The sequence below is a fragment of the Chenopodium album genome, chromosome 15 (genome assembly GCF_948465745.1).
Source record: "Chenopodium album chromosome 15, dcCheAlbu1.1, whole genome shotgun sequence".
NCBI lineage: Eukaryota > Viridiplantae > Streptophyta > Magnoliopsida > Caryophyllales > Amaranthaceae > Chenopodium > Chenopodium album.
This window is the reverse complement of record NC_137848.1, coordinates 11,721,973-11,735,798: the sequence shown is the minus strand read 5'-3', so window position 1 is coordinate 11,735,798 and position 13,826 is coordinate 11,721,973. Positions and strand designations below refer to the sequence as shown.

General features: G+C 36.6%; 1 protein-coding gene and 1 non-coding gene across 2 annotated transcripts; both read left to right on the top strand.

Moving 5' to 3' along the window:
* Positions 1 to 624: 624 nt before the first annotated feature.
* TRNAI-AAU (transfer RNA isoleucine (anticodon AAU)) lies at positions 625 to 698 on the top strand. The gene has a single exon. It is a non-coding gene; the product is annotated as a tRNA-Ile (tRNA).
* A 70-nt stretch (positions 699 to 768) lies between these two features.
* Positions 769 to 8,549, top strand: LOC145582956 (outer envelope pore protein 37, chloroplastic-like). Its single transcript, XM_081640027.1, has 6 exons — positions 769 to 1,331; positions 4,240 to 4,329; positions 4,717 to 4,887; positions 5,118 to 5,212; positions 5,343 to 5,463; positions 8,236 to 8,549. The coding sequence occupies exons 1-6, from the start codon at positions 876 to 878 to the stop codon at positions 8,365 to 8,367; spliced, it is 1,065 nt and encodes a 354-aa protein (XP_081496153.1). The 5' UTR covers positions 769 to 875; the 3' UTR covers positions 8,368 to 8,549.
* Positions 8,550 to 13,826: the final 5,277 nt, after the last annotated feature.

Genomic DNA, 13,826 nt, shown 5'->3' with positions numbered 1-13,826 from the left:
GGGTCCGACACGGATCTTTGAATAAAAATGAAGAGTTCGAGTAGTATAACAATGTTCAAGTTCAATTATTTTAGCCAATTGTTCACTGGCCCTATTTAACCTCTTTATTAAAATACATGCTATAGAGATGGTTTCCTTCATGAAAAAAAGAGGAAGTAAGAAAACCATAAACAATATGCAATATCAATTTGTGAGGTACTAAGAAGGCTACGCTTGCTATTTAATGAACTACATTTTCCACTCTATCATCTATTGGATTTGCTTCTTGATAGATGTGATGTTTTTCAATAAGCAAAGAGTTGAGAAGAGAATGAACTATATTGTACAATATTATACCAAATAATTAGGTTAAAAGTACAAACAGACACTTGTTATTGTCATTGATGACAAGAGTAATTTTGGCGTAACTTCTTCTTCAACCCCATTAAAGACACTTTATACAGTAATTTTTTTTTTTTTTTTACTAAAAACCTAACTTTTTAACTGAAGTAGAGTTGACCTGTAAGATACCGAGCCCATATTTTGACCTTGAAAATTCTTTCTACCGTTAGAAAGAGTTTTTTAAACGTTTTTTATCTCTTAAATCTGAACAATATTTAAATCCAACTCGCAAATTCCCGAACTGGCCTATTAGCTCAGCTGGTTAGAGCGCCGTGCTAATAACGCGGAGGTCGCAGGTTCGAGACCTGCATGGGCCATTTTTAAATTTTCTCCCTCCTTTTTTTTCCTCATCATCAGTATTCACTCTCCCTTTCCTTTTACATTTTCACCAACAAAAAACAAAATAAAAATTCCAACTTTCTCTCTCCTCAAACCATTTCCATCCACTCTCTTTCCTTCTCACTCTCACTCTCCTCAACCTCAAACCTCCATCAATGGCGACCACCGAATCACCTCCAAACCCTAATCCCCAAGACTCCCTCATCCTCTTCAGTGGCCCTTCCTCCATCCAATTCCAACCCCAAACCCCACCACCTCCGCCGCCGTCTTCTTCGCCGGAAAATCTACCTCCGCCGTCGCCGTCGTCGCAGAAATCGCCGCCGTTTGGGCTGTTCTCCTTCCAGAAACGTCCGCCGTTGCGAGTAACAACAGAATTCGATAGCGAAAGCTCAGTGTTCTTCCACAAAGTATCATCGAAGCTTTTCAATGGATTGGCGAAATTGAAATTCACTTTCCATAATAATCCTAAAGGCGAGATTGCTGAGCCGCAAATCGCTCTTATTACGAAGCATCTTGCTATTCATTACGATGTTGAGGAGCAGAATGCGTTGGTTAAAGGGTTCCTTGATGTTGGCCCTAATCTTAAATTTAAGGCTGCTCATAATATTCAGGTTATTCTCTTTTCTTTCTTCTATTATGTTTGATTATTGTTTTGGAGTTTGTTATCGAATTGGAAATTATTGAATTGGGAATTATCGAATTGAAATTTCGGATGATTTGCTGGTTTAGGGTTCATAATGAATTAATTAGTGTTGCATGCACTCGTGATCGCCTGCGCCATTGATGATTTGGTGGTAAGGGTGTGGCTGTTAATGGTTGGAGTACTTGAATTTGGTTTTATGGTAAATTGTACTTTTTTTTTGGTAGGAATTTAGGATAGATTGTTTAAATTTGGAATATGTTTCTATGAATTGACTCGAAATTAGGTTTCTTGTGGTGGATTTAGAGTTTTGATCAATATCTGTGATGTTGTGCTGCGAAAGATTGTCATTTTTTACCTTCTGATTGTAGCTAAATTAATGGAAAGCAAATTGCTATTTGACGAATGGTATCACGAAAATGCATCTCTTGGGTGTTGGTCATTTCAGTAATGGCGGCATGGCGCCTTGTTTAGTCATTGTGGTGATTTCTTAGGGAGAAAGTGACTTTTGTGAATTGTTCAGCAATTTTGATATTGCATATAAAGATTATATTTATAATGCGAGTTTAAAGAATGGTAGAGCAAGGAGGTCTAATGACTGGTAGCACATTTGTCTTCTTGCTGAGATGCTACAGGGAAAAAGTGCCAAACTAGACTTCTGAGTGAGACTGAGGCTCCCTTGGAAACTATGACACCTTGTCTAAATATTACCTATGTTATTCGGACTAAGGCACCATGTCTAACATGGGTACACGTCCAAGTGTCCAACTTGGCTATTTTTTGAAGAATATCCATAATTTTGGCCCAATATATGCTATAAACATCTGCTTCTTTTTAATACTTAAACTAAATGCTTCTATATGTTGCTATGTCACTTGGGCTTTTCCCTATAATACAGAGTACTAATTACTCATTTTCAGACCTTAAACAATAAGATACTTCGTATGATGTTGGATTTTCCTTTTGTGAATATGTCGTATGGAATCAAAACCAACAATCTTTGTCGTCTTTTTAACTGGCAGCTGATCTTTTATTTTTTTTATTGTTGTCTATCCAAATAGTATAGATTAAGAGTCATTACTCTTTTTATTTTTTTCCCCCTTAGGTAAAGGTCATCAATTTAATTTTGGATGGTTAAGTTTAGGATTTCTTGATGAATTTTTTTTTCAAAATAATAATAATAAAAAATAGAGTCGATATCATATGACTTGTGATTAAACTAATTGAACTTGTTCTATGCTGATCTTGGTCATTACTCTTTGAAGCTTACTTGCTCATATAATATGCTATAAGCTTTGAGTTTAGAGGTTATATATGGGCTACATTACTCTGTGTGAGAGCCGTAGTATGGATCCTTTTTAGCTTCAATTGGCATTTGACTAGGCACCCATGCTAATCAAACCAGAATAACAAGAAGGGTGAAACCTACAGGCCTGAACTCAGCTTATTGACAAGGAACTTCTCTATGCATTATTATTTGAATGAGAAGAATTCACTGGTTAAAGGTTTACTCCACATTAGCTCCAGATTGCAGCTGAGAGCTGCTTATGATGCGAAGGTCTCTGATGCCCCTCCACCTTCTCTCTCTTCCTTCAGATTAGATGATCTTTTTTCATGCGATGTTCATTTTAACTATCTAAATTATTTTACAAAGCTATCTGTCCATTTTGCATATACTTTGAGATTGTTCTGTAATTGGTTTTGCTATTTTGACTAGGATGCTAGATGTGTTAGGGAAATTGTAGTACCTTCTTGGAGAGCTTGAGATTATCCTTGTTTTAGATATAGTTTCTTATTTTGACTATTCATTTGATTATGTGCAGCTAAGCAGATCATAAAATAAAACATCCTTTTTTTTTAGTCGTCACTGTGCTTTGTATGTAATGAATCTCCTTTTCACTTTATTCCTTATTGTGGAGGGTTGGGTGGATGATGGTTGTGTGTGGGGTGGGGGGGGGGGGGTGAAAGGATGCACATAGTTGCTTTAGGGAATCAGATTCTTCTTTCATACAAATTGAATATTCTTCTCAACTATATGTGATATGTTGCACAGCAGTTACTTAATCACATTCAAACTACCACCTTGGACAACTCCAGAACCATTTATTTTCACATACCTTGAAAATTACCTGGTACATCATATTCGTTGATAGATCTGAAGCAGGACGATCCTCGATCCTTTAGCTATTCCTGCCATATTCTGGGTGATTTATTTTATTGGTGTTTGTCTGCTATCACCCCAGGGGAAATTTTTTGGTGATACATATTAATATTTTTAAAAATATAATTTTCTGCTGCTTTTGAAGAGTTCATGATGCTCTTTGAATTGAAAATTAGTAAGACAGTAAGAGAGCCATAAACTTTGTCCATCTTTGTCCCTGTTCGTTTTTGTAACTTTATCATTAAGATATAAATTGTAAATAAAGGGGCTCTTTGTCTGGCAATGTTAAGGCATTGAATAAATCATTGTTTGATTTTAATACTTTAATTCCAATATTTGGTAGCATTGAAATGTTCAGTTGGAGCTCAATGTTATCAATGCCTTTCTGAGATGTGTGACAAGGGAAAGAACAGGTGGTTCTCTCTGTATGTTTATACTATGTTGTGCTGTTATGTACAATTACTGTCAAAGTACATTTTAATAGACACTTTGTATACTTAAAGAAAATTTTGGTGAGTACTAAAAGAGAATACTGCATGTGCTATTTGATTTTGGTCCATGTAATTGTTGCCCATCTCTTTTTAAGAGGATTGCTATTTCTTATTTGGTGTTTGACACACTACTGATGGCTGTGATGTCATCATCAGCTACAAGCTTTATTTAAGAATGACTGTTGTGACTGTTGATATCTGCACTGACAGAACTTCCAAAATTACAGGCACGACAAGGAGAAGTCTCATTGGCAGCAAATCTCTCTGATCCAGGCTACAAATTTGAACTGGCCACTGATTTTCCTTCTATTGGTCTGGTGAGCTCATTTGGTTCTTAGTATGTCCTATTTCTTAATTGGCTAGTTTTAGCAGTTGGTGATCCAAAATACTGATTTAATGGCTTTTTCTTTTCATTTGTCAGTTTTGGTGAGGTCAGTTGGTTGTCACTATTTTGCCCTTGTCCATATTTGTAAGCTTATTCTGGATGGTTCTGTATTTTCTTAAAATTAATATTTTAAATTTTAGAATTAGTTGCATGCCAACAGTCAGCTCCCTTTTTTGTTGGTTACGATTGCGGGAAAGGGGGTGGGGCCCGTAGGGGAGATTAAGTTCTTCGCTTTGGAGTTTCATTATGTTCTCTTTTAAGTTGCTGTCCTAATACAACTGAATGGTAATGACTTTATTCTGTGATTGTGATGCTGCAGCCAAAGGCAACTTTAACATTTCCTTGTGGTGAAGTTTCATTAGTTGAGAAAGATGATGAAGATTTGAAAAGAGTTTTGTCAGTAAGTGGTATTGCTAAAGGTTCAATTCTCAATGGCCTTTGCACTGCTGTGTACTGTGATGAAACTTTGAAACTAAGATACTCATATAAGGTAGGGTTTCTAGCACACTCTTGCTTCTGTTATCTTGTTCGGAAGCTCCCTTTTCTCATTTTAAAAATTTTCTTATCACCAATACTTTATTGTATGTAATCAACTTGTTGGAGGAAATGATACAGGGATCTGACTTGGCTCTGAGCTGACTTCCACATTCCGGCTTGTTATACCTTTTCCGCTTTCTCTTGTATTGTTGTCCCAGACTTGAATTTTTGAATTCTGTGCAGGATGATGAAATGTCATTTATTCCAAGCATTTCTTTGCCTTCAAATGCTGTTTCATTTGCATTCAAGCGACGCTTTGGTCCTTCAGACAAATTAAGGTGCATCCTTCACTCTGTATATGTTGATTTCCCTTTAAATATTTGACATAGACTATAATTAATTTTTGGAAAAAAGAAACTTACGTGTTCACTTGGTCCTCTTTTTACCCCGTAAAATAATTGCTTCCAGTTACTGGTACGACTTTGATACAAATTATTGGAGTACTGCGTACAAGCATACTGTTGGCAAAGATTATAAGTTTAAAGCTGGGTATGATTCCGAGGTCAGGCTTGGATGGGCGTCACTTTGGGTAAGTTTTTCATGTCTTAATCCACTGCTAATGATATTTGCCAACATATATACTCAATTGTTCATCCAAATTTAGCTTTGCAATGATGTGTCAGCTACGGATCCCTTTTTTGGTTGGAGATCCCCCACCCCCACCCCACCCCTTTTTTTTTTTTAGTTGGTGCTATATCATTGTGATATTAAGATAACTGAAGACACATGGAGGATGGATACATGACCACAGCCAAAAGGTTCTTTTGGTGGATTTTATTAAGTTCCAAAGTTGAATTAGAGATAGATGCATACATCTTGTAAAATTGCTGGGATTTATCATTCCATTTTTGTCCATCAAGCTTGCTGTGGATCAATTTTACAGCTGAATCATCAAATCATTGTCTTTTTTTGGGCATAGAAAACCGGTTACTTGAAACCATTATCTTCTCTCTTAAAAAATATACTGAGTATTATGTGGAGAACGATTTGTTTTTTAAAATCAATCTGCTGCAGAAAATGCTTCACAACAGTTAAAAAATCTACATAGTAATTTTAATGTTTAGGATAGCTGAGGTCAATGAAGGCGTACATAAATAAAACAGAAAGACCACGAACATAATTTTCTGATAAAAGACTTGGAGAAGAAATTGGTTTCTTTTGATCTGATTTCATTTCTCCCAAGATGAAAATAGGTTGAATGTTTGTCTTTTAATTTGCTTACTGACGCTGTCTATAAAACTTGCTCCAGCATGCATATGCATTATGCTAACATAGTTCTTATTGTACAAACGTACTAACATAACACTCCCGCAATTATTTTCTGTGGAACCCTTTTTGTTTAAGATTTTCAAACTTGTAAATCAATGACCGACTGTGGGGTTTTTTCCATTATTGCCTTTGCTTAAAGCTTGTCAAAATAAAGCAATGATTTCTTAACTACACTCCCTCCATCCTAGAATAGCTTGAAAACTTTCTTGTATTGATATTGTCCTACAAAATAGTAATTATTTCCTACCTTTCTTTTGGGCCTACTATCTCATTGTAACACCTACTTTTTGATTAAAAACAACCATACAAATATTCCAGTAACTCCCATCACATCTATTTTTCCATTAAAGTAACAATCAGTAATCCAACCACAATTTATTCCCTAAAACTTTGTATATTGATAATTCGAACTAATGTGGGATGGAGAGAGTTTTACAAAGGGATATTGCACCTTGTTACAATGATTTTGTGTTTCATCCCAAACCCAAGTACCCATGATTGATACTTGACACCCCAAGCAGTATGATCGTCTAGACACTTAATTTTGGTCAAAAAGGAGAAAGTGGGTTATTTTTATCTTTAAACAAGTTATAATGAAGGAAAGTATCCATGTCCCATGCTCTTTATTTATATTTTAATACAGATAACTCATAACCACTTCCTCGTGCCCTCTAGCAAAGAATTTTTCATGTCAGACTTTTGGATTCTTACCTGCATTTGACACTTGTGTCCAAGTCCGAGCATCATAGCCTTAGTGGCTCAAGGGAATTGGAAATAATAGTTTAATTGGGATCTCATTCTTGACTATGGTTATTGGTTAGAGTCTAAGTGGGTTTAGACACTAGAACAGCCTCACAAATTGCTGCTGAAAGTGGAATAAAATGGCTTTGCACTCTAATCTCCTCGATGAATCCATTGGGACATGCAAAACTAGGATCTTAGAGAGTAAAGCTATGTAGTATTGGGTATTGCTTTCATAATGTTGAAATCTTAAGGGTTTTGATTTATCTTTTATTGTGAATGTGCTTTTATATGGACCTCTCGAGTAAACATCACACCAATGAGAAGTTTGATGGGTTTCAATGTAAGATTTTTTCAAACATATAAGCTGTAAAATGGGAATAGTGGACTCTTGTGTGACAAAGGTTGATACCTCCTTTTTAAGGAGAATGTTGATGTTTCTGCCTCTACAAATTATCCTGTTCGTAATCATTTTATAAATAGTTTAACAATTATATTCTTGATGGGGTTTATTTCCTTGCTCAAACATCCTGGGTTTCTTTTTTTTTTTTTTTTTTTTATCCTCTGGATTTCCTAATTTCATGAAAGATTATTTTTGCGAGATAAATATGTGCAAAGAGCTCGCTTTGTATTTTATCCTTGAGCCATCATCAAGGTAATGTTTTAGGGAAGGGGAATAATAGTATTTTAAAAATGTCTGTTTGGTAGATAGTAGGTTTAGATAAGTTTACTATTTGCATGTGTGATTCCTATGTCTGTCATACGTTATTGAGTACAGAGAGTCTCAAGAATCCCTCCTTGAGTTAGCATACACCAAAAAAAGGTCAGATACCATCATACACAGGAATTAGCTAGAGATTACCTTGTCTGCTCCTTAAGGGTTTAATTCCACGCATCAAATCGGAACACATTTAGGATAATTACGCGACAAAAATTATTATGTAAATTTCTTTATAGAATGACTATGATAGCTCCTTATTCGACCAAGTGTTTTCTTCATTTTGTTAGTTTCATTCTTTAATTGGCCTTGAATCATGTTATCAAATTAATTTCTTTTTTGAGGGGCAGAATGAGTGTTTAAAAGATTTTTAAGCAGGCAATATATATATATATATATATATATATATATATATGAAATAGTGCTACTGTGTAGAGACTAATCCTCCAACATCCTACTTAGTTAGTTTTTACAAAGAATGCTCATATTCCCTAAGTGGTTATTATCATTCTAGGATTTTAATAAATTTGAATTAAACAAATGCATATAGTTACAATTTTTTCTTGATTCCAGGTTGGAGATGAAGGTGGTAAAGCTAAATCTGCGCCAATGAAAATGAAAGTGCAGTTCATGCTTCAAGTGCCTCAAGATGATATAAAATCTTCAGTTTTGATGTTTCGAGTAAAGAAGAGATGGGATATATGATATAGTGTAGACAGGGTTTTTTTTTTTTCTCTTTTATTGGACTCTTAGTTTTCAAGCTCCATAATGAATTTAGAGATGTTAATCGGTAGGCATTTTTGTTTATGCAAATATAACTCTTTTGTAATTTATTGATATTTGCACTTATATTATATAATGTAATGTGAGGAATATTTGAGAAGCTACGTAATTGGGGTTTATTCCACGAGGTGTTTTATAACCTCTATACGTAATTTTTTACCTTTTCTTTTTTTTTTTTTTTTTTTATAGGCAATATGTATACTTTCTCCGTTCTTTTTTTATTGCACTATAAGGGATTTTACGCTTGTCAATGCATTACTTTAGCTATCAATATCTTCAATTATACTTTTGTAAAAATTATAAACATTTGATATTTAAAAGTAGAGTTCGATATGAATCTAATTAGATCTCACGTGATTATATTTTTCCTAATGTATAAATCACAAATGATGGTCAAAGAAGATTAAGTGAATAGTGTAAAAGTCCTAATGGTGCAATAAAATAAAAACGGATGAAGTATTACTTTATATTGTGACACTATTTTTTTTTTTTTTTTTTTGAGAAAAACGTGACACTGTTGTTTCTATTGCTTTCTAAATTACAACAAATCGACTTATGAAATTTTTAGCGTTTAATTTGGTAAAATAATATGTAAGTGGAATAGGTAAGAAAATTAAAATTTATAATTTTATACTCTCTCCATCATAACTTATATCTTAGTTTTAAATGTAATTGATGTGAAAGGAAGCAAATAATAAATAAATAAATAAGTAAAAGTGGAAATTGTAGTGAAAAAAAAAATAATTATAAAATAATTTATAGAGGATTTCTAATTTTAAAATTTTTGTAGTTAACAAGTTACCTTTTTAGGAATTTCCTTCAAAAAAGAAGTATGATGGTCTAAATATAGATGTATTGTCATGTGAATCTAAAATATAACCTAAGCCTATATATATATATATATATATATATATATATATATATATATATATATATATATATATATATATATATATATATATATATTATATGGTAGCAAATTGTTAAGTGCTGACTTATTTTCGAAAACCCCTTGTACACGGTCTATTAGAATAACACCCGTTAAACTCTAGTCAAGATTCTCCAAATTTTGCTATATGATTGCTTTGAAAAGAGAATACAAGTGTTTGATGGTGTTGGCTAATATTACAAATAAATGGGATAGCCTATAAATAGGCATCCAATCTCCTAACTTTTCTCTCTAGAAAATTCCTAACCTCTTCAAATGGAGGGTTTTTTAATTACCTTCTACCATGTTCCCACCATCAAAGGAACTTATCTACAAAGAGGTTTTTACACACTACTATGTTTAGAATGTACAAGACACTCATAAAACACTTTAGAACATTACAACACATGTATATACATAGAACACCGTAGAAACATTTTATTATGTAAAAGATCATCATCTAGAGTCATCCTCTTTAGAATGCTACTCAAAAGAACCTCTTAGTGAAGTACGAAATATTCTAGATCTCCCCCCATTTTTAGGACTTCTTACTGCCAAAACTCATATTTTGGGATCTCATCTTGGAAAACTAACACTTCCACGATATTATTTGGCCCAAAATACGGTGCGTCTCCAAATTTAAACCCACTTGGACAGGTTTCGTTTGGGCCTTATATTACCCATTATTATGTTACTATCTATAGGTGTTCACTAGAGATTCAAGGCATATAAAATAAATCTTTATAGAGAGAAGTGCGTTGACGCGCTGTCAAGCACTACGGGCAAGCCCCTAGGCACGATCATGCCTTGTTGCCTAGTGACCCATTTGACGCCCATATTTGATTAGGAGAATACCCGTGACAACATATTCCCTTAGTTGCATTTCGATTGTCCCTTTTGAAATCTCACATAGTTACAATCAATCAATCAATCAATCAATCAATCAAAGCCTTAATCCCAAAAGTGGGGTCGGCTAACATGAACCAAATTTGATTATTCCGTGTAGTCATCAACATAAATCTTTCTCCTCCATCCCTTACGATCCAAAACTTCATCCTCACGTAAATCCATGCACTTCATATCCTTCCTCACTCCTTCCAACCAAGTCATCTTTGGTCTCCCTCTTCCTCGTTTAATCCCTCCATGGTCCCACTCTTCCACTCTTCGCACCGGTGCACCCTCGGGTCTCCGTCTTACATGTCCAAACCAACGCAGACGATTTTCCCTTAATTTATCTACAATGCCCGCCACACCTACTTTCTTGCGAATAACCTCATTTCTGATTCTATCTCTTAAAGTGTTTCCACACATCCACCTTAACATGCGCATTTCCGTAACCTCCATCTTTTTAATATGCTCTTTCTTAGAAGCCCAACATTCTGTACCATAGAGCAACACTGGTCTTATGGCAGTCCTGTAGAATTTTCCCTTCAACTTTAAGGGAATGCTGCGGTCGCATAGCACTCCCGTGGCCGCTCTCCATTTAAGCCACCCTGACTTAATCCTGTGGGTCACGTCTTGATCAATGTCACCATTCTTCTGGATGATCGACCCTAGGTACTTAAAACATTCACTCATGGTCAAATCCTTTCCATCCAAACTCACCACTTCATTGCTTGTCCCCCTCTGAGTGCCAAAACGACATACCAAATATTCAGTCTTACTCCGACTTAGCTTAAACCCTCTAGATTCCAACCTTTGCCTCCATTGCTCCAACTTGACATTAACCCCATCCTTAGTCTCATCCACCAAAACGATATCATCTGCGAACAGCATACACCATGGAACCTCATCTTGAATTGGTCTAGTTAATTCGTCTAGAACCGTTGCAAAAAGAAAAGGGCTTAATGCAGACCCTTGATGCAATCCGATTGTAATAGGGAAATCTTTTGTCAACCCTCCGCATGTCCTCACATTTGTTGACACATCCCGATACATATCCTTAACTAGGTCTACATACCTTCGTGGGATACCTTTCTTCAACATTGCCCACCAAAGTATCTCTCTTGGCACCTTGTCATATGCCTTCTCTAAATCAATAAAGACCATATGAAGATCTTTCTTCTTTACCCTATAAAACTCCATCATTTGTCTTATCAAATGGATTGCCTCCATAGTAGATCTCCCAGGCATAAAACCAAATTGGTTATCTGAAATGCTTGTGCATGCCCTCAACCTTTGTTCAATCACCCTTTCCCACAACTTCATAGTATGGCTCATAAGCTTAATTCCTCGATAGTTAGAACAATCTTGAGCGTCTCCTTTGTTTTTATAAACCGGGACCAAGGTGCTCTTCCTCCAATCTTGTGGGATCCTTGTAGCCGTCCATATCTTGTTGAAAAGGTTTGTTAACCAATCAATACCAATCTTACCCAAACACCTCCACACCTCTATCGGTACCCCATCAGGGCCAACCGCCTTCTTAGGTTTCATCTTCCTCAGTGCAATCTCCACCTCTACTCTCCTAATCCTTCGCACATACTCCATGTTGATTTCTTCATCACTCATAGAGGTATCTCCTATCACAACTCCATTACTTCCATTAAATAATTCATCGAAGTACCCCTTCCACCTGTCCTTGATGCCCTCCTCTTGCACTAGGACCATTTGGTTCTTATCTTTGACACACTTCACCATGCCAATATCCTTCCTTGCCTCTTGTCTTCTCTTTGCCATCTTATAAATGATCCTTTCTCCCTCCTTGGAATCAAGCTTTTCATAAACCTCCTGATATGCCTTTTCTTTTGCTTGGCGAACAGCTGCCTTTGCCTTACTCTTAGCCTCCTTATACGCTGCAAAGGTTTCATCACTCCTACATTTTCCTAAGGCTTGATAGCATTCCCTTTTTTGCTTAATTACTGCTTTCACCTCTTCATTCCACCACGAAGTATCTCTCTGTACCGAAGTTCTTCCCCTTACTTCCCCTAAGACCTCTTTGGCCACTCTTAGGAAACAGTTCTTCATTCGTAACCAGGTCATGTCCGGATCCACCTCTCCATCCCAATCCGCTTCTTCAATTACCTTTTCTGTAAAAACCTTAGCTTTTGCATCCCTTAGGGTCCACCATCTTATCCTTGGTTCTTCTTGTCTAACTTTTTTCTTCGTCTTCTCTTTCAGACGAATAGTCATTACCAATAGCCGGTGTTGGGTGACCACACTCTCCCCTGGGATAACCTTACAGTTTATGCAACTTTGTCTATCTATGCTCCTTGTGAGCAGGAAGTCTATTTGAGTTGCATTTGCTCCATTCCGAAAAGTTATCAAGTGTGAATCCCTCTTCTTAAACCAAGTATTAGCCAAAATTAAATCATATGATTGGGCAAAATCCATAATAGCTTCACCACCGGCGTCCCTCTGCCCATACCCAAAGCCTCCATGGACACTCTCATAGCCATCTCGGCTCGCCCCAACGTGCCCATTTAGATCCCCTCCAATATATAACTTCTCTGAGTGGTGGACACCCTGCACCACCTCGTCTAGGTCCTCCCAAAATTGTCGTTTCTCTTCTGCATCTAAACCCACTTGGGGAGCATAAGCACTGATAACATTCACAATCTCCTTGCCACATAGCAACTTCAGCCTTATCAACCTATCGTTCTTCCGATAGACCTCGATCACCTCTTTTGCCAACCTCTCATCGAGAACCACACCAACTCCGTTCCTAGCTCCACCATTCCTTGTTCTGTGGCTCGTTTCTTGCCCAACATACCATACCTTATACCCCAAAACCAAGCCTCGAGCTCCTTCTCCTGTCCATCTTGTCTCTTGGAGGCACATGATGTTCACGCGTCGTCTTTTCATTACTTCTACCAATTCTGCTGATTTTCCCGTAAGAGACCCCACATTCCAAGAACCAATCCGCAAACTAAATTCTTTTCTCCCACGCTCCCTCCTGATCCCAACTCCAAGTCCTTGATTATTTGACACCACAATTGGGCAATATGGCGCGTCGCTTCTGGGCGACGACCTAGCAACCCTTACATACTTATCACTGCACCCGGGTCTGGGAAGTGCAGCGCGTCGCTCAGTAGGGAACGCCCCAATGGCACGCCCTTGCTCATTTGACACCACACTCGGGCAATGTGGCGCGTCGCTTCTGGGCGACGACCTAGCAACCCTTGCATACTTATCACTACACCCGGGTCTAGGAAGTGCAGCGCGTCGCTGAGTAGGGAACGCCCCCACGAAAATATCTGTTTGGCTCATGTCATGGGATGTGACGAAGTTTTATACTGGCTGTCACTGGCCTACCGTAACCCTCCTCACATAGTTACACTATTAAAAAAAACAAAAGACTATGCTTTAGTATATATTTATTGTTATGACATTTGTCAATATTCACTGAAAGGCGAAATTGAGTCGAATGAGATATTGTTAGATTCGTCACAATGTATATTATCATAATATCATATTTTTATAATTTTATTTAATAATAGTTAAATATATAATTAAT

What these genes read in the sequence shown, in the direction of transcription:
- LOC145582956 (XM_081640027.1), top strand. Translation starts at nt 876, where the DNA reads ATGGCGACCACCGAATCACCTCCAAACCCTAATCCCCAAGACTCCCTC. An exon ending in AACTAAGATACTCATATAAG is followed by an intron (nt 4,888 to 5,117) that starts GTAGGGTTTCTA and finishes AATTCTGTGCAG; the next exon opens with GATGATGAAATGTCATTTAT. An exon ending in GGTCCTTCAGACAAATTAAG is followed by an intron (nt 5,213 to 5,342) that starts GTGCATCCTTCA and finishes AATTGCTTCCAG; the next exon opens with TTACTGGTACGACTTTGATA.